The sequence below is a fragment of the Dreissena polymorpha genome, chromosome 10 (genome assembly GCF_020536995.1).
Source record: "Dreissena polymorpha isolate Duluth1 chromosome 10, UMN_Dpol_1.0, whole genome shotgun sequence".
Classification (NCBI taxonomy): domain Eukaryota; kingdom Metazoa; phylum Mollusca; class Bivalvia; order Myida; family Dreissenidae; genus Dreissena; species Dreissena polymorpha.
In genome coordinates, this window is record NC_068364.1 from 15,777,012 (window position 1) to 15,799,389 (window position 22,378).

General features: G+C 36.8%; 1 protein-coding gene across 1 annotated transcript; it reads left to right on the forward strand.

The window, feature by feature from the left end:
• Nucleotides 1-5: 5 nt before the first annotated feature.
• On the forward strand, nt 6-22,116 carry LOC127848595 (50S ribosomal protein L10-like). The gene is made up of 5 exons (XM_052381145.1): nt 6-166; nt 15,970-16,151; nt 16,991-17,190; nt 18,491-18,627; nt 21,839-22,116. Exons 1-5 carry the CDS (start codon nt 133-135, stop codon nt 22,045-22,047), a joined length of 762 nt encoding a protein of 253 aa, XP_052237105.1. The 5' UTR covers nt 6-132; the 3' UTR covers nt 22,048-22,116.
• The last annotated feature ends 262 nt before the right edge of the window (nt 22,117-22,378 follow it).

Below are 22,378 nucleotides of genomic sequence, written 5' to 3' on the forward strand. Positions count from 1 at the left end.
TAAATAGTTAAAAGAAAAACAACACAATATAACACATTTATTCTTAAATCTTTTATCGTTATGATACAATCACTTGAAAACATAATTAAAAAATTCAATACTTGGAAAAATATTCATCGCTGAAATTTCAAAATGGCAGCAACCATTTGCAGGTCGTTCGCTAAAAGTGAGAATGTATTTGTTATGAGCATATAATGTTGTATTTTTTACGTTTTATTTGCGAAATACATTGTAGATTAATATTAAAATATTATGTTATGCATATTTTCTAAAATGATTCTATGGCATCATTAAATTTGTGTGTATTTTTCGCAGGTATATCTTTTCGGATATAACTATTCGGATACATTTTTTTACTTCAGTACATTTTACTTTCTAAGCTTACCATTTCTAGTTATAAAACAGCTAGAATTGAAATTTTCAACAAAGTTATAGTGCAAGGTTTATCTTTGTTGTCCTATTATACAATTTGTAGAAACCACTAACTTATGTAAGGAGTCTTAGGAGACTCCTAGTTGCAAAATCCAACTCCTAGCTGGGAGTTGCAACTGGTAACAGGATATTTCATGTCAAGTTTTCCTCCTGATATCCAGGTGGCACGTTCATAGGTAAAATAACAACATTGAATATTTTCTGGCATAAATAAGCACAAACAGGTCATAAATTTATCCTTAAAGGGGCCTTTTCACAGATTTTGGCATGTTTTGAAGTTTGTCAATAAATGCTTTATATTGATAGTGTAAACATGAAATTTTAAAAGCTTCAGTAAAAAATCAAATATAAAATTTAAAAATGGAAAAAAAAAGTAGCCCGCGGCAGTGCTCTAACCAGTGACCCGCCGAAACCTGAAGTAAAAACACATTAGCCCACTGAGCTATCCTGCCAAGCATACATAAGACGCATATTTTATACATTATATAAGCAATCTTCGTAGTTTCACAAATTTAAACGACAACAACAGAACTCTCCAAATTATTCAATCGTTTCGCGTTGCAACACTTTATAATTTTTAGGTTTTTATATCGTCAAAAGATGCATATAATGGCTATATTAGTCCATGGCAAATGTTCAGTAAGACTGTTTCCTCACAAATATCATAACTAAACCAAAATTTGCGAATCTGAAACAACTTTTTTCAGTTTTGTCAATTTACCAAACCGTGAAAAGATCCCTTTAATTCAAACAACTAACTTGATGCAGTGTGCTCGCAGAATAATTATATTAATCCATGTTTCAAACATTTCAGTGGTTCATGAAAATGTGTAAGTTGTTGCAATGGAAAACGCCCACTATTCCAAATTTGAAAATATGCTTGTGTATACATTGAATTTCTTTGGAATCCTTGGCATAGTAGACCTTGGTGTAACAATCAGCCACGACCTTAGATGGGGAACCCACATAGATAACATCACCAAAAAAGCCAACTCAACCCTCTCTTTTCTCTGTCGAAACATCAAGCCAGGATCATCAGACTCCAAATCAAAAGCCTACATCACATACATCCATCCCATCATCGAAAATGCATCATCAGTCTGGTCTCCACACCAAGTCAACCAATCCAAACAGCTAGAGATGGTCCAACGCAGAGCAGCTCGCTTCGTAAAGAATGACTTCTCCACTACAAGCAGCGTGCCTACCATGCTCCAGGACCTAAACGTAGTGATTTTTAGCGAGGCTGTTTTCGGAGAAAACCATAAGGTATTGTCATAGCCTGCTCGTCGTCCGCTGTCTGCGGCGTCGTGCTAAAACCTTTACATTGGCTCTAAAATCAAAGTGCTTCCACCTACAACTTTGAATTTTCATATGTATATGCACCTTGATGAGTTCTACACCACGCCACACCCATTTTGGGTCATTAGGTCAAAGGTCAAGGTCACTGTGACCTCTAAAAAAAAATTAAAATAAATATTCTGACAAGCTTTCGCAGCCGAGCATGGCACCCGTTATGAGATGCTCTTGTTTTCCTTCTTTTGACGGGTTCGGTAAACTACCCGTTCCCAATGACCTACGGACCCGTTCCCAAAATGAACTGGACCCGTCCCTATTTCCGAAAAAATGCAAAAAATCCCAATCAAAATCGAGTAAACAATTCGGAAAACGCCAACTTGACGTATTTTCGAGACTGTTTTAACTTGAAGGCGATTTGACTTCTCAATAATGGACTGTTTTAAACATTAAATGTTACGTTCGTACATTAAATACGTGTATGTTATCACTCTCTTACACTGCGGTTCATTGTTGAGGCAAGGATGACAACTCTGCGAAGAGAATGGTATGTTATTGCGAAATATAAGCCAGTCCAAATTTTCTTACACTTCTGGCAATATTCGCCATAAGTTACAATATAAAGTATTACAGAAAGAAATGAAAGCCTAGTGAAGTCAAAAGCAAATCGTTAAGTGATTTTGGTTTCGTAAAAAGTTCATCAGTCTTCACGGACAAATGAAACAGACTCAGACAAGGAACACTTAGTGCTCTGATACGGCTATGCAGCCTGGGGGTGTCTGGACTCTCATCAGTCCAGAAAGACACCATTCTTGATATATTTAAAGCAGACACGAACAGAGAACTCCGTAACAATCTGTGTTCCGATAGCATGTTGTTGCTTGTGGAAGACTGTGAATAAAATCTGAAAAAAGTTAAACAAAGTCATTAAAATACCATTCTTCAATTGGTACAATTCACAACTTGATTTTTTCCAATTGGAAGGTTTCGTGACTAGTTTTTTTTCCCAATTTGGTGATTTCACGAGGCGAAAAATTCCCAATGGCATGGGTACCCGACCCGTTCCCTATTGGGTGAAAAAATCACTGAACTGCAACACTGGCGCAAGGTATCAAGATGTACCATGCTGTACAAAATACAAAACAACCTTGTGGATATCCCCCCTGGATCATTTCCTCATCCTTCTAGAACCACCAACCGGGGTCACAACCAGCGCTTCAGACAGATCCAATGTAGTATTACCTGTTACCAGAGCAGCTAGCTTCTTTCCTGCCACCATGATTCTGTGGAACAGCCTCTAACAGAGCTCAGCACGATAGACCTTTTGACACCCGAGTCCTTCCGGGCGTCACTGGCATCACACATCTTCTAGACAAGATCCCTGTTGTTTTTAACCTTGAAAATAGAGAGACACTTTTCGTCTTTTAAAAATCCGACCTGTCTGCTGCATACGCACAGTTTTAATTTCATTGCGAGAATACTCTAATTAGAGGGATGCAATTACTGAAGATGATGATCTCGTGTCTAATCAACCAATCAAACTAAACCGACTATTTCCAGGACCTCCATATAAGATAGATTGAAATGTCAATTTAAAATTTCGCCTTTTAATTTGATTAGTTTACAGTTCTTTATCGACTTTTTTTAGCATTTCGCAAAATGATGTCTATGGTAACAGTTATTGCATTTGTTACAATGTACATGTACTAGGTTGATTGATCTTGACTTTATAGACAAACTTGACACTTACTTTTTAACACGTTTTCCGAAGGGAAAAACTGGTCATTAGCTTGGCGAATGTCGGCGAGCGAACAAGCTTGTCCGGGCCATAACTTTGTTGTTCATTGTGAGATTTTAAAATCATTTGGCACATTTGCTCACCATCATTAGACGGTGTGTCGCGTAAAAGAATTACATTGTTATCTCCAAGGTCAAGGTCACACTTTCAGTTAAAAGGTAAAAAATGGCCATAAATGAGCTTGTCCGGGCCATAATTATGTCATTCATTGTGAGATTTAAAATCATTTCAGGGGTTTTTCAGCACTGTCTGCGGACGGACCCGATCCCAAACCAAAATTATAAAAAAAATTCCCAAATTCCAAAAAAAAAATTAAAAAAATAAATAAATTGTTTTTTTGTTTTTTTAAGAATGAAGTGTCTTATAACTTGTGTTTCTAACCAGTGTTTGTTTTGGTAAAAAATATCTGCTTTAAGGTTTTGACTGTACAGTTCTTATCTCAGAGTGTAACTGTAACTGAAAAACAAAACTGCAGTACTTGAATAAACGTTGAACAATGTCCAATACATATTGCATCTGTTTATATAAAGAGGACAAAATAACAAATAAAAACAAATTTATTTGTTAAACCACTGAATTATTTAAGCCTGATAAATTCCCCTTTTTTTTCTAAAATAAGCCGTTCATCAAAGCAAAAATTCCCAAAATGGCCAATTTTGTTGATATAAAATTCCCAATTTGGTCAGACTCCTTTTCCCAAAATAGGCAGATAAACCCCTGCATTTGGCACATTTGTTCACCATCATATGACGGTGTGTAGCTTGAAAGAATTATGTCCATATCTCCAAGGTCAAGGTCACCACGACTAAAAATAGATTTATTTTGAAACAAAGGGTTAATTATAAACAATCAGTTTAGTTTGAGTTGTCTCCCTTTATCAGACTTTTTTCACATTGAAAACCTGGTTCTGTGACAATTTTGTGGCTTGTTTTACATGGAATTTCATTTTATCAGGATGAACTCTGAGCTTTATGTATATACCCATAAAAGCTCAGAGCATACAAGAAGAACTATGGGGACTCCCTTTTTTAGCTCACCTGAGATGTGCTCATGGTGAGCTTTTGTGATCGCCTTTTGTCCGTCGGGTGTCGAGCGTGGTGCGCCGTCAACATTTGCCTTGTGAACACTCCAGAGGCCACATTTAATGTCCGATCTTCATTAAACTTGGTCAGAACATTTGTCCCATTGATACCTTGACTGAGTTCGAAACTTTGTCATGCTGGGTCCAAAACTAGGTCACTAGGTCAAAAAAAAGAAAAACCCTGTGAACACTGTAGAAGTCACATTTGATGCCCAATCTTCATGTAACTTTGTCAAAATGTTTGTCTAAATGATATGTTGGTTTAGATCAAAAATGGTTCCGGTCTGTTGAAAAACATGGCCGCCAGAGGGCGGGGCAGTATTCCTTATATGGCTAAAGAGAAACCTTGTGAACACTCTAGAAGTCACAATTTTTGTCCAATCATCATGAAACTTGGTCAAAACATTGGTTTTATTGATATCTTGGAGTTCGAAAATGGTCCAGATTGGTGAAAAAACATGGCCGCCAGGGGGAGGGCAGTTTTCTCTATATGTATATAGTGAAAACATGTGAACACTCTAGAAGTCACATGTTTGGTCCAATGTTCATGAAATTTGGTCAGAACATGTGTTTGCTGGATATGACAGTTGAGTTTGAAAATGGTTCGGATCGGTAAAAAGGCATGGCCCCTGGGGGGGTCATTTTCCTTATCTTCATATAGTAGAACCAGCTTGTGAACACTATAGTTAAGCATGTCAAGGGAAGTAACTGCAAAATGGCTTTTGAAAACTTATGTTGAATTGACAGAGTTGTCTCCCTTTTTAACCCTTTTTTTTTAAGAACAAGAAGATTAAGTGGATTTAATTATAAATGATAGTTTTACATTTTGGAAGATAGCAAACTTTTGAATATGCTTTTTATTAGCTCACCTGAGCACAACGTGCTCATGGTGAGCTTTTGTGATCGCCTTTTGTCCGCCGTCCGTCGTCAACATTTTGCCTTGTGAACACTCTAGAGCACCCCAGGAAACCCGATACCTTGCGAGTCGTGTAATACCATAGGGGACTGTGGTGTGCATTTCGGCACGAACATAAATAGGGTAAGTAAATTGGAAAAATTAAATTCTTAAAAGTCCAATTTGAAACAACTGTGTATTAACATTGATAACAAAGGTATTGGCCGACATGTAGATAAAATCCTGACAAATTTTCTTAAAAAATGAGCGAAATGTGGCTCCCTGAAGTAGAAGATCGGGCAAAACGGACCATGTTCAGGCATTTAGGGGAGAAAAACTGCTTTAATTTGCAAGCCACTGCAATTATTAAAGGATTTATACAAACTTTCACATGTCTGCCATAACCTCTCAGCAGGGTTTCTCCAGAAAACTATTTATTGTGGAGAAATTTGCGTTTTTAATGACCATGTTGGGAAAACATGGATACCATCTGGTGAAGACCAGGAAACCTTATGTGTGCAGTGACTTCATAATTCTTTTTTGTGACAAAAAACCTAATTTTCAGCCATTTTAATGCAAATTCTTTGCTTTGTAGTGGTCTATAGTAAGTGTATGTGGGCACATATGCATACAAATGTACTTTTAATGCTTGTTAATACATTCAATGATATTATTTGGCTGTCATCCAACATCATTTCAGAAACTTGAATCCTTTGTCTTATATATAATGTGGTTATTCAATGTCCACTTTAGACATGTAAAGATGATAGTTTTATCTTAATAACTAACTCGTTTGCCAGTTTGTGCTAAAATTACATTGTATCACAATGCTAGTGTTGCCCCCCCCCCCCCCCCCCACACACACACATTATTATACCGCCACAAAGTCTGTTTCGGGGGCTATATAGGAATATAAGTTTGTCCCGACCGTCCCTGTCCCAGTATGTTACGTCCGTCCCGATTTTTTGTCCGTTTGTGCTTCCGATTTATTTTCATGAAATACATTTTGAACAAATGAACATACAACCTTCAAACTTCATATGTTGATGAAACCTTATTAGCTTTATATATACACCCGCCGTCTTTTAGGTCACTAGGTCACAGGTCAAGGTCACTGTGATCTCTTACAGAAAACTTTATCATAGACTGTATAATGGAAGTGCTTCCACCTACAGCCTTCAAAATGCATATATTGATGCACCTCTATGAGTTTTACAGGTCAAATCCAATGTCAGATTACAAGGTCAAATGTCAATGTCACTTCCACCTCTAATAGAAAACTTTAATATTGTCTTCAGAACAAAAATGCTTCCATCTGCAATCTTCAGACTTCCTATGAAGATACACCTGACCTAAATGAGTTTTACATTATCACACTACATTATTTGGTCATTAGGTCAAATGTGACTGTGTTCTCTGATAAAGAAACATTACATTGGTGCTTCCTGGGTTCTAAAAACCTCATTTGTAGATGCATCAATGAATTTTGCGCAACACATACCGTTAAGATCACAGGTCAAAGGCACTGCCTCCGCTTTAATATTGGCTCTAAAATAAAGGGATTGCAACTTTCATACTTCATTTGTAGCTGTACCTTTATGAGTTCAGTCCGGCATAGACAGTGTACGTTTATATCAAGTGGAAATCTCTTCACTATAATATCACATTTTCAATCAAGGCTTATGGTGGGGATATGAATCATCTTTAGTGATTGTTCTAGTTGTCTCAGACGCAATTAACTGATTTATTATTCCTTTTCTTACAGGTCATGATGTTTGTCTTCATCTGCTTCTATTGTGCGGAAAAGTTCGAAGTGTTTGAAGCAATAATTAAACATCTCAACCATCGCCACCAGAAACAGGACATAAAATATAAGCAACTTGAACTAGATAGCACTACAGGCTTACTAGGGTACAGGACAAAGTCACTAGAAGGCGTTCAACCATCAACGCATACAGTATTGGCTTGTGATGACAACCTAGTAGTGAATAAAAGAAGTCTGGCCGATAAAACACGTAATGTCACGAATTCAAAAGACTTTAAAACATCATCAACTATTTTGTGTTACTATTGTAATTTAAGATCTGATGACTATAAATGTATTTTAGAACATGTGAACAATTTGCATACAAATGAGGTGTTAAAATATAGAAAGTTAGAGTTAGAATGAATACATGAATATTATACAATTATAAACCCCATATATACTTATTAACACATCATTTTAATGTGCCTAACCAATTAATAAATGCGACAAAGCAGTCAAGTCTTTCTTTATATTTTCCAAAATAGTGTTGGTAAAAAGAAATAAAACTCAAGAATGTTGAAAAGGCACTTTTGATAATATATAAGGCATTAAAAGTACATCTGAATGCATATGTGCCCACATACACTTACTGTATGCCTCTACAAAGCAAAGAAATTGTAACAAAATGGCTGAAAAAGAATTATAAAGTCACTGCACACATGAGGTTTCCTGGTCTTCACCAGATGGTATCCATGTTTTTCCAACATGGTCATTAAAAACGCAAATTTCTCCACAATAAATAGTTTTCTGGAGAAACCCTGCTGAGAGGTTATGGCAGACATGTGAAAGTTTGTATAAATCCTTTAATTATTGCAGTGGCTTGCAAATTAAAGCAGTTTTTTCTCCCCTAAATGCCTGAACATGGTCCGTTTTGCCCGATCTTCTACTTCAGGGAGCCACATTTCGCTCATTTTTTAAGAAAATTTGTCAGGATTTTTTCTACATGTCGGCCAATACCTTTGTTATCAATGTTAATACACAGTTGTTTCAAATTGGACTTTTAAAAATTTAATTTTTCCAATTTACTTACCCTATTTATGTTCGTGCCGAAATGCACACCACAGTCCCCTATGGTATTACACGACTCGCAAGGTATCGGGTTTCCTGGGGTGTAGAGGCGACATTTATTGTCTGATCTTCATGAAATTTGGCCAGAACATTTGTCCCATTGATACCTCGACTGAGTTTGAAACTGGGTCATGCTAGGTCAAAAACTAGGTCACTAGGTCAAAAAAAAGAAAAACCTTGTGAACACTGTAGAAGTAACATTTCATGCCCCATCTTCTTGTAACTTTGTCAAAATGTTTGTCTTAATGATATGTTGGTTTGGTTAAAAAGTTGTTCCGGTCCCTTGAAAAAAATGGCCGCCAGTGGGTGTGGCAGTTTTCCTTATTTGGCTATAGAAAAACCTTGTAAACACTCTGGAAGTCACAATTTTTGCCCAATCATCATGAGAGTTGGTCAAAACATTGGTTTTATTGATTTCTCGGACGAGTTCAAAAATGGTCCAGATAGGTGAAAAAACACGGCTGCCAGTGGGCGGTGCATTTTTCTCTATATGTATATAATGAAAACATGTCAACACTCTAGAAGTCACATTTTTGGCCAAATTTTCATGAAATTTTGTCAGAGCTATTGTTTTCTAGATACGCGAGTTAAGTTTGAAAATGGTTCCGGTCTGTTGAAAAACATGGTTGCCAGGGGGATGTGGCAGTTTTCCTTATATTTATATAGTAAAAAGGCTTGCAAACAATCATGAATTAAGGTCATGTAACATGTGAGACAACTCTTCTAAATATTGCATTTAAGAAAACAGTAGTTACTCCCCCTTTGATTATTAATGTTTTCATAATAATACAGTGTATTTGTGTTTCATTTATGTGTTAATTGTTATTCGAGGTTGGATGTTTTTTTGCCCCCTTTCGAAAAAAAGGGGGCATATAGTGATCAGACTGTCCGTCCGTCTGTCTGTCTGTCTGTCTGTCTTTCCGTCACACTTTGCATGTAGGTTTCGAAAAATGCTCATAACTTCAATGTCCCTTGAGATATAACCTTCATATTTGGTATGCATGTATATATGGACAAGGCCTTTCCATATGCACCATTTTTTTACCCCTGTGACCTTGACCTTGAACTAAGGCTCCGCGTTAAGGTTTCGAAATCTGCGTTTAGGTTTCGAAAAATGCTCATAACTTCTATGTCCCTTGAGATATAGCCTTCATATTTGGTATGCATGTGTATATGGACAAGGCCTTTCCATACGCACACAATTTTTAACCCCTGTGACCTTGACCTTGAACTTAGGGTCCGCGTTTAGGTTTTGAAATCTGCGTTAAGGTTTCGACAAATGCTCATAACTTCTATGTCCCTTGAGATATAACCTTCATATTTGGTATGCATGTGTATATGGACAAGGCCTTTCCATTCCCACAAATTTTTGTTCCCCTGTGACCTTGACCTTGAACTTAGGGACCGCGTTTAGGTTTCGAAATCTGCGTTTAGGTTTTGAAAAATGCTCATAACTTCTATGTCCCTTGAGATATAACCTTCATATTTGGTATGCATGTGTATATGGACAAGGCCTTTCCATACGCACAAAAATTTTTACCCCTGTGACCTTGACGTTGAACTTAGGGTCCGCTTTAGGTTTCGAAATCTGTATTTAGGTTTAGAAAAATGCTCATAACTTCTATGTCCCTTGATATATAATCTTCATGTTTGGTATGCATGTGTATATGGACAAGGCCTTTCCTTACGCACACAATTTTTTACCCCTGTGACCTTGACCTAGAACTCAGGGTCCCCGTTTAGGTTTCGAAATTTGCGTTTCGGTTTCGAAAAATGCTCATTACCAGGGTATAATCTACATGTGCGTCCCGCGTCTATGACGCACAAATATCGAAATAGACGCATCATTTTGAAATATGTGCGTCCACTCGGACGCATTGCTGAACTGACGTATCCGTTAACGCATACGCGAATCACGATAAGCACAAACCATCTTGTGTATGAGTCAAAAGTGTAGCAATATACGCTGAGTTTAACTGAATGAGGCTTGAAGACTCCAGCAAGTCTTTTGATTGGCTCTAGTCAAGCCGCTGATGTATAATACAAACTAATTAGAATTGACCGTTTAAATAGAATGTGTTATGATATTTTCTCGAGTCCCCGGATGAAAACCTGCTTTAACTTTGTGTAACTTAGTCATATATAATACAGAAAAATGCCTCCGAAATAAGGTGTTGAAGCTTAATCCAAAACAAACAAATCTAAACTTTAATAATGGTAGGTCAACGGCTCGCAATTCGGACGTAAACAATAATATTATCAAGCTCGCAATTCGGATGTTAACAATAATATTTTCATCGATTTGAATCAAGTTGAAATGTTATAACAGGTTACATTCATGTAACAGATTATGTTATACTGTAGTCTATGTGAAGGCAAACAAGATAGTGATAACTCTGAATTTTTTTGGGGGGGGGGTTCAACAAGTTTTTGAGATTATTAAAAGTTTAATGCAAGTATAGCTATTGAGCTAGTGTGATTTAGACATATTTTCTTCACTACTTGGTATCTTTTAAAATTTGGGACCCATTCTTTTTCAAGGTAGACTCATTAATTTTGGCCTGGGACTCATTGGTCTAAAATCTGCGAGTTCAGGGACCCAAAGATAGTAAATTCTAGATTATTCCCTGCATTACTTTTATGTCCCTTAAGATATAACCTTCATATTTGGTATGCATGTGTATATTGACAAGGCCTTTCCATGCTCACACAATTTTTTACCCCTGTGACCTTTACCTTGAAGTTAGGGTCCGTGTTTAGGTTTAGAAATCTGAGTTTAGGTTTCGAAAAATGCTCATAACTTCTATGTCCCTTGAGATATAACCTACATATTTGGTATGCATGTTTATATGGACAAGGCCTTTCCAAACGCTCACAAATTTTGACCCCTGTGACCTTGAACTTAGGGTCCGCGTTTAGGTTTCGAAATCTGCGTTTGGGTTTCAAAAAATGCTACAACTTCTATCAAAGCGTTTATAGGGGGCATATGTCATCCTATGGTGACAGCTCTTGTTTTAAGCTCACTTGATTGCTCAGGTGAGCTTTTGTGACTGGTTTTTGTCCGTCGTCCGTCTGTCAACATTTGTTCGTAAACACTCTAGAGGCCACATTTATTGTCCGATCTTCATGAAACTTGTTCAGAAGATTTGTCCCAATGAAATCTGGATCGAGTTTGAAACTGGGTCATGTTTGGTCAAACACTAGGTCACTAGGTAAAAAAAGATAAATCTTGTAAACACTGTAGAAGTCACATTTAATGTCCAATCTTCATGTTACTTTGTCTATATGTCTGTGTTAATGATATGTTGGTTGAGTTCAAAAGTGGTTCCGGTCCATTGAAAAAAATGGCCGCCAGTGGGCGGGGCAGTTTTCCTTATATGGCTATAGAGAAACCTTGTAAACACTCTAGAAGTCACAATTTTTTACCAATCATCATGAAAGTTAATCAAAACATTGTTTTTATTGATATGTCAGACGAGTTCGAAAATGGTCCAGATCAGTGAAAAAACATGGCCGCCAGTGGGCGGGGCATTTTTCTCTATATGTATATAGTAAAAATATGTGAACACTCCAGAAGTCACATTTATTGGCCAATTTTCATGAAATTTGGTCAAAACATTTGTTTCCTTGATACGAGAGTTGAGTTGGAAAATGGTTCCGGTCAGTTTTTCTTATATTTATATAGTTAAAAAAAGCTTGTGAAAACTCTAGAAGTCTCATTGTTTGCCCAATCATCATGAAACTTAGTGAATAGATTTGTTTTATATATATCTCAGATGAGTTTGCAAATGGTCCCGATGGGTCAATAAACATGGCTGCCAGGGGGGTGGGGCAGTTTTCCTTATGTGACTATATAGATAGAAACCTTGTGATCGAACACTATAGAAGTCACATTTTTTGCCTAATCAGTGATTTTTTTTGCTTTTTTTTGTTACAGCCTGTGGCATTTGGATTGGGAAAATTAGCGCGATAAACCATGAAATTGGGAAAAATAGCGCGATAAACCATGAAATTGGGAAACATTATAAATATGATTATAAGAACAGAATAAAAATTGCTAAGTTCATGTTTGACAGCATTTTTATATTATAGTGTTGCTTTCATGTCTTCTTATAACGTTTAGTTAATATCCTTCCACATGGATATTAACCTTGCAATAATCTAGTATAGATTCTTCAATATATATGTACCATTATGATTTAATCATAATCTCTTTAAGAGTATGAATTTAATTCAGGATGTTTTTTAAAGTAAAATATGATATGGTGAAAACATTAACAAATATTAACAAACATGCTTAAGTGTTCTTGCTATGTTAATGTTGTATTAAATGGAGCTTAAATAATACATTTCATTTGTTTACCTTTTAATATCTTGCACAATTGGCATTCTCAGTTCAATGCCATTTCACCAAACTATACAGCGTGACAAACATAATAAAGCAGAATATGCATATGAATCTGATTATACACAGATCCACTAACATATAAATCAAATCATGTTTTTCTCTTTCCATTTTCGAACGATACCCATCTTAAATGCTTTAACTTTGTGAGTAAACTAACTCCAATTTCCCAACACAGATTTCCGGACACACATTCACTGTGAAGATTTCTAATAAATATTTGTTGTTGTTCATCTCAAACGTAGTATTTTGCGTTAATTGACACACACAGTAAATTATCTCCTAATAACCATGTGATGTCTGCTGTTAATTTTAGTGTTATTTATCATTTTTGCTGCTCATCGCAAACTTCTCGTCTGCTTGCGGCCATCTTGGACGTGTGTAAAAACAGGCGTTAACAATCGGGATACATCGACTATCGACAGTATCCTCTGCAATATAGAGAGAGATGTGTGGATAGCAACGTAAAATCGTATTCGGCTACATTCGCGAACATTCATAAGTCAGTTGCCATTCCGCGAAGACTCAACAAGCTCGATCGGCACTCGTTCTAAGAAATTAACGCTAAATGACATTGTAATCTTATTGGCTTTATTGGGAAAATTTGGTCATTATTTGGGAAATTTTGGTCAGATTTTTGGGAAAAAACGTCATTTTTTGCAATTGGGAAGCAGCCGAATATCGGCGGTAATTTTGGGCAAAAAAAATCACTGCTAATCATGGTGAAACTTAGTCAATACATTGGTTTTATTGATTTCTTGGGCAAGTTGGAAAATGGCTCAGATCTGTAAAACACACATTTTAACTCACCTGATTGCTCAGGTGAGGTTGTAGGATTGGTCTTTGTCCGCTGTCCGTCCGTCCACATTAGGTTTGTAAAACACTCTAGCATTCACATTTCTCAAGCAGTTTTTATCAAAGTTGCTGAAAGATCTCAGTCAAGTTTGATGATGAGCAAAATCACATATTAATGCCATAATTATTGCCCTTAGATTGTCCAAATTTTCATTATATTATACAAAATCCTTGTAAGCAATGTTTGATGTTTGGGGGGTCAACTCAAAATATAAGTCAACATTTCATATCTTACAAAAACGAAAACACTCCCTACGCCAGAGTTTTGGTTCAATAATGATGAAACTTGACCAGGATGATTGTCTGGTCAATATCCAGGTCATGTTTGACATTAGGTAAAGATTGAATGAACCGACTCCTCTCAGGTGAGCGAACTAGGGCCATCTTGGCCCTCTTGGTTTGGTTTTATGTGTTTTTACTGATAACCAACTAGGTACCTGAGGTATAGACACAATATACATGCTTTTTATGCTCCACCAAAATTTATTTTGGGGGGAGCATATAGTCGCCGCTTCGTCTGTCCGTCCGTGTGTCCGTCCGTGCACAATTTTTGTCCGGGCTATTTCTCAGAAACCAATGACCGGAATTCAATGAACCTTTATGGGAAGCTTCACTACCAACAGGAGATGTGCATATTATCAGTGAGTTCTGGTCAGATGATTTTTCACAGAGTTATGGCCCTTTGAAATTTTCCATTAACTGTACATATAGTGCAATTCTTGTCCGGGCTATTTCTCAGCAACTAATGACCGGAATTCAATGAAACTTTATGGGAAGCTTCACTACCAAGAGGAGATGTGCATTTTATCAGCAGGTTCTGGTTGGATGATTTTTCACAGAGTTATGGCTCTTTCAAATTTTTCATTAACTGTACATATAGTGCAATTCTTGTCTGGGCTATTTCTCAGCAACTAATGACTGGAATTCAATGAAACTTTATGAGAAGCTTCACTACCAAAAGGAGATGTGCATATTATCAGCCGGTTCTCATCTGATAATTTTTCACAGAGTTATGGCCCTTTGAAATTTTCCATTGTACATGTAGTGCAATTCTTGTCCGGGCTATTTCTCAGCAACTAATGACTGGAATTCAATGAAACTTTATGGGAAGCTTCACTACCAAGAGGAGATGTGCATAGTATAAGCCGGTTCTCGTCGGATGATTTTTCACAGAGTTATGGCCCTTTGAAAGTTTCCATTGTACATATGGTGCAATTCTTGTCCGAGCTATTTCTAAGCAACTTATTACGGGAATTCAATGAAACTTTATGGGAAGCTTCACTGCCAACAGGAGATGTGCATATTATCAGCCGGTAAGGGTCGGATGATTTTTCACAGAGTTATGGCCCTTTGAAATTTTCTATAAAATGTGCGTATAGTGCAATTTTTGTCCGGGCTATTTCTCAGCAACTAATGACTGGAATTCAATGAAGCTTTATGGAAAGCTTAACTACCGTGAGAAGATGGACATGTTATTTGTGGGTTCTGGTTAGATGATTTATTTAGAGAGTTATGGCCCTTTGAAATTGTTTGTTGCTAAACCATCCATCGTATTATTTGGTCCAAGTTTATGCCCCTCAAGACGTTTCCTTTTATCTGAATATATAGTGCAATATTGTGACAAAAAAACAACTTTGGCGAGCATCACCAGTCTCCGACGGTTTCTTGTTATTTATTTGTTTACCACAAAGATCCATCTGGTTAAAAATCTTAGCATTAATGTTTTTTAGAAGGAAAAACTAAGCAATCAAACTTGTTTCAGAAGAATTAAAGTGAATGTTATAAAATAAATGACGAAATAAACACAACATAGATTGATTCACATGTACACAAAATAAAACAATGTATATGTCTGGAATAAAGCTAACCTTGTTAAACACTAAATGAACTTGTTATTTCTCATTGCTGCTTTTTCTTGGTTCACTTAAATATTCAATGCTTCTGATAATTTAATTAATATTCAATTTAGGGTAGATGATAATGTTCATATACATGTACATGTGTATCTTATTATTTTATTATTATTTACAGTAAAATAGATGACGATATTCATATTTCTTTCACACAGATGTTAACCCATTCCCCCATAAGAAGTAAAGTAAAAATGGCTTTAGCAACCAGCATAAAACCAGAGCAGCCTGAGAGTAACTCGCAGTCTGTTCAGGTTTCATGCTGTTTGCTGCTCATCAGTATCTAAGGGTTGGATATGAAGCCTTTAAAGCTTGAATTTAGTAACAAAGGTATTAAATTGAATTTAACTTTCTAAGGGATTACAAATACGTCAAAATACTTATCTAAGTGGGAAAGGGTTGAACTGTTCGCTGTATTCTTGCAGAAGGACATGTTGGCGTACTTGTGTCCCAAGTGCGGTTCAAGTTCAAGACCCAGAGACCTAGACAGCAGCCCGTGGAGCAGCGGGTCTTCAAGGAGATCACAGAGCCACTGTACCCGGACAGGCAGGAGAGCCCTAGAAGTTCTTGCAATGACAAACACTTACAGAGTCTACGGGAGGTCCAGGTATCAGCTATCTGTTAACTATACTTGACAAACAGTGTGTGCGTGTGTGTGTGTTTTATGTTTATGAGAACCCTCCATTTTGTGAGCACCCTGGGTGTGTTTTACCATTGTGGTCATCATGTAATCGACAATTACTACACATTTTACGTTAAAATTAGATAGAATATCTACCTGCTTTCTACTAATAACACTATCATATATAACCATCTTTGTGTAAGTATAAGCATATATTGGTGTGATTAGCTAGATTACTGGCAGGTAAAAGGTACGAGAGACTAACAGCCTATCAAATACTTAGCCTTCTCTTTACAGCGTTTAAGAGCTAGTATTTTATACATGTAATATATATGAGTCGCGTTCTGAGAAAACTGGGCATAATGCATTATGCATGTGCGTAAAGTGCCGTCCCAGATTAGCCTCTGCAGTCCGCACAGCCTAATCAGGGACGACACTTTCTGCCTAAATTAGATATTGCAAAGAAGAGACTTCAATTAAACGAAAAATATCATAAAAGCGGAAAGAGTCGTCCCTGATGAGCCTGTGCGGACTGGTCAGGCTAATCTGGGACGACACTTTACGCACATACATTATGCCCAGTTTTCTCAGAACATCACACATATAAACATTTAGTGTGCATGTCAGTTTAGAATAGATCAATCAAACAGATTTATCGACGTGAATTTGATGCAGTCAACTGAAATTTTTTCCTGTTGTTTGTAGGTAAAAGCAGTGCCGTGTCTTTATTTTCATCACAAAAAAGTAATGTACCGGTAACTAAACACCACAATACTGTCTCGGTGATATATAATGTTCTTATGTTGTTCTCATGTGTATTTTAGCAATCACAGGACCAAGCGGGCAACATACAGGCCAGGTACGAGGCTTTCCTCTTGAAGCAGCTGAGAAATCTACTGGAGACTAGCGGCACAATACTTCTGTGTCATCAGATGCCCTGCACTGCCCTGCGTCTCAACGAGATCAAGGTGGATCTGAAGCTTGCAGGCTTGAAACTGTCCAGAGTGAGCAACACTCAAATGAGGTTAGTAGATACAGAGATGTGATTCATCCGTCAATAGGCCATTAGACCCAGAATTGAAAAAAAATGCCAGATTGTAATATGAAAGCTGTTTTATTATTTGCTTGACTATAGTGTAGATTTTCTATGTGTATTTTTTAATTGTGGGCAATATTTTTGTATAGTGTATAATAATTATTTTATCTCCCTTACCTCCCTCCTTTGGCCCCTTATTACCCCACACACACACCCCGATAACTGAATTTTTACTGCTTGGTAAATTAACCTTTAATAGCTGCACAACCTTTATTGTTCTGGTGATTTTGGCTGACATCAGTGTTGCCAGAATTACGTCCCTTTATATTTTTTGTTAACTTATGAAATACATGTATAAGATTTTGGGAGCCGCCACAAATATTGGTATAACTCCCGCTGTGTGCTATAACATGTTGTTGGGGAAGGGGCATCCATGTCTATATAAACATGTGTAGTTTACTCGGTGGATCATGCTATTGTTTTGTGTGGGTTTTTTTCCTATACAATTTTTTGTTCACTTTAGTTTCTTCATTGCCAAGTCTTTTCTTCATTGATGTTCATAAGACAGACCTTATCTGACATAATGTACTTAATTTGCATTTCTTTTTCAATCTCTGGATTTCAAGAAAACATCACAGAGTTGTCAAGTGTGGTAACAGGTGCACATTTCCTGCAAGTTTGTTGGTGGTTTCGCGAAGGGGTCTTTAATAAATATGGGGGAAGCTGACACTTGAAACCAAATTTGGTTCTCATTTCAAGTGACATTTTTGAATTGGCAGTTTAAATTTTCCGTTTTATTAAAAAAAGCTCTTAAAAGTATAATTAGTTCAGGTTTGTGGGTTTTCCGCCTTTCAGCTGATTTTCTCCTTTTAAATGTCAAAGTTATTCTACATATAGTTATACAGTGTGCGGGATCCATATACAAACTAGTTTAATTGAACCCTTTGAGGTGGGTAGGGCATTCTCCTCCCCTGAGATGGTTCTTATATCACACCCCCGATAGTATGGTTCTTATATCACACCCCTGATAGTATGTGTACATATCTTCTAGACTGGTAATTAACCCTTTCCCACTCAAAGCAAATTGCAATGGCTATGTGCAAACAGCATAAAACCTGAACAGCCTGCGTGTAAGTATCTAGGGGTTGCAAATGAAGCCTTTAAAACTTGAATCTAGTAAGAAAGGTGTTTAATTAAATTTAAATTTCTAAGGGACTAAATCTGTGTAAAAATACATATCTTAGTGGTTAAGGGTAAAACATGAAAAGGCTACTTTCATTGTTTTCAGGCAGTTGATTAAAGGCACCAAGTTAGAGAACCTGGGTAACCTGTTGTACAGCCACACTTTGATGATCACATCTCCCAAAGTGGTCATCTTGGAACCAATGAACATCCTGAAGAAGGCAACTGAACTGCCACTACTAGGTATGGTTCGGAGATAATTGGATCTACTACTGCAACAACATTTTAATATGAGCTGCATCATGCGAAAATGGGTCTTATGCCTCATGCTGCCATGATAGCCCCAGACTACCCTGTGCAATAGCTCACGTCTGATCACAAGCAACACTGTCTTCTATAAAGTCACATAAATGTATGGACTTAGCAGACAGGGTAGCTCCTGAACAGGCCTCACTTTAATGCAGGTCTTGATTTAAAAGTCAATTAAATTTAATTGATATAAAATAAATTAGAATTCTTGTTTTTTTGGCATGGTATTATTTCATGTTTTGATTCTCAAATTTAAGTTTTTCATATAAGCCTTAGGCTTTCAATGCAATCGAGCTAAAATATACAGGTTAAAGCTAACTGTATTTCAGTCAAATCACTGTTGTTATGTAACCAACTATCACTTTTCCTCGGTTTTCTGGTTCGACAGTACTAATTGTACATTGGTTTGCAAGATATTGACTATTTCCCTACCTGAATCCTATGTATGCGGACAATGGATGTAAAAAAGGATTTCATCAACAGGCCACACACAGGCTGTGTAGAAGGGCCATGGATGAAACCTCTAAAGTAATGTCAGAAATTTAAAATTGGGCCATGCTCTGTGAAAAGGGTGTTTAATGCATGTGCGTAAAGTGTCTTCCTGGGACGACAATTTACACACATTCATTAAACCTCTTTTACACAGAGCTTGGCCCAAATGTAATAATACACTCAGATATATGATGGAAGTTTTTGCAATTTTTCTTTGAACTTTTTATACTGAGGGCTAATGTACAGTCAGTCAGGAATGTACACTGATTTATGTATGTCAAGTCCAGAATTTATAAGGCTGGATGTACTGTATGTATATGATTTGACTCTGGAAAATAGGGGCTTAAGCATGAATGTCAAGGGTCTTTCCAGATTTGCTTGTTCAGTTTTATTGACCAATCAGGGACAACATTTTCAGCTTTAATATTTGTAAGTTTTCATGCCTCTGGTAGGGTGGCATATAGCAGTTGAACTGTCAGTCCATTTGGCAGGTACAGATCATTTTCACAAGGGAAGTAATATTTTTATGTCCCCCACTAACGTAGTGGGGGACATATTGTTTTTGCCCTGTCTGTTGGTCTGTTGGTCTGTCTGTTGGTCTGTCTGTTTGCGCCAACTTTAACATTTTGCAATAACTTTTGCTATATTGAAGATAGCAACTTCATATTTGGCATGCATGTGTATCTCATGAAGCTGCACATTTTGAGTGGTGAAAGGTCAAGGTCATCCTTCAAGGTCAGAGGTCAAATATATGTGGCCAAAATCGCTTATTTTATAAATACTTTTGCAATATTGAAGATAGGAACTTGATATTTGGCATGCATGTGCATCTCATGGAGCTGCACATTTTGAGTGGTGAAAGGTCAAGGTCATCCTTCAAGGTCAGAGGTCAAATATATGTGGCCCAAATCGCTTATTTTATAAATACTTTTGCAATATTGAAGATAGGAACTTGATATTTGGCATGCATGTGCATCTCATGGAGCTGCACATTTTGAGTGGTGAAAGGTCAAGGTCATCCTTCAAGGTCAGAGGTCAAATATATGTGGCCAAAATCGCTTATTTTATGAATACTTTTGCAATATTGAAGATAGCAACTTGATATTTGGCATGCATGTGTATCTCATGGAGCTGCACATTTTGAGTGGTGAAAGGTCAAGGTCATCCTTCACAATGTCAAGGTCACCCTACAAGGTCAAACATCATATAGGGGGACATTGTGTTTCACAAACACATCTTGTTTAAAGGGATATAATAAACAAGAAATATCTTTTTAAAAAGATATATACGGCGTTGATTGTGGTTGTGGTTGATGAGAGATAAAAAGTTATATCAACGAGACAGCAAATGCCTTTTTCTGCACAGTTCTTAGCAGCATCAAATGCAAATCAATTAGTCAAGTTGTGCCAGATTTCGTGGCTTATTTCGCATAATTAGATATTATTGACCATGTATCTATAGATATAGAACAGAAATACACAAGAAGAATGGAAATTAAATGAAAATATAAGAGTCAATGGCCACACACGAATCAACTGTACATATTTGAAATATCAATACGCGCGTTCTATGAACAGACATGTTGTAGCGGTTTTTCGGACACAGTTATTTGAATCGATTGTTAATAGTATCGTGAATCATCGCGCTCATGTTTAATAAATTGGTCGTTATGGTGGAATAATTCTTATTAAATTAATTAAAACTAGTACTTATGGAATTATTTTTAAAAAATCTGTTATTGACATACCATAATTATATCGCCGAATATCTGCAATGAAGATATTTCTCGTCGTGTTCACCGGGTTAACACGATAGAGTTTATATAATGAGTCTTGTACTGACCACGAACTGAACTTTATACCTTCGAGATGGAGTGCAGTGCATTAAAGTGAGGTCACGATTCCACTGCTGGAACGACGGTTTGTTTAAAGCTACATGTTTTTTCCATGTTTCTTAAACAATTTAACATATTTTGATCAAAACAAATATCAGGATAGGGAACAACAATATTTATATAATCTTAAATATACGTGATCACAGAATGCAATACGGTAGTAATAACTTAATATGAGAACACAGCCTTTAAGTACAAACGCTATGGCGATGACAATCTTCCAAATGTTAAGGGGCACACACAAACTGTATTGATGTCCTGAGTTGAGTGTGAAACTGTTCTATCCTTCAAGCCTTTTTATAAGAGATAAAGTAGATTCATGCTGAACACCCATTTAACATTGTAACAAAGACGCGGTTGTGTTGCCGATGTTCTGGGGAATTGTGCTCAAATAAACCAATGGAATAAACAAAATGTATTCATTCGGATCTAGCAGCGGGAAAATTTATTTGAATTATATTGGACACTTACAAAGGTCAGGTAAGGTGAAAAGCTGGCTTAGACAGCTACGCCGAAAAAATAAATTTTAACTCAAAGTGGCGCACTAGGGGGCATTGTGTTTCTGACAAACACATCTCTTGTTCATTTTGACGAAGTCTCTTCTTAGGGAATATCCAGTTGAGGCACAAAGTGTCATTCCTGATTAGCCTGTGCTGACTGCAAAGGCTAATCTGGTATGGACACTTTAGGAAATTGCTTTAAGCCCCCTTTTCCAGAGTCATTTGATTTTTTCCTGAATAATATTTGCTTTTCTTTTAGGAGGCTTTGTGGGGGATAGACTGGTTACCAAGGATATGATGATTGAGTACTGCAACATGCCCAGTCTAGATCAACTACTGGCTGAACTGGTGGCCAGTCTAAACCAAGTGGGTGGGGCAAAGACTCTGCGATTATTAAGTCATCATCAAGAGCAGCTTGCAACAAACTTGCAGCAATATCAATCAGAACGGTCCAAGTCATCATCATAGCATTTCTATGTTTTGTTGTATATAATTTTGATTTTTTAATGAAGAATATACTTTTTGAACCTCTTAAAAGTTTCTTCTTTTATTTTAAATATGTCTATAGGTCTTATGTATAACTCATAGTAGTATTGTATAGTATAGTATTGCTTTTTTTTTAAGTTGAATACATTTTATCAAACTTTCAACACACAATATGAACACATTTGTTGGTGTGATATCCTCAGCATAGAGGTACGGATACGACTACTTGTAGAGTGGTTAAATTGTAGAAGGGATCAATAGGTTTTGCTGTTTCCAATGTCAAAGTCCCACAGATTTTATGGCAATTTTTGAC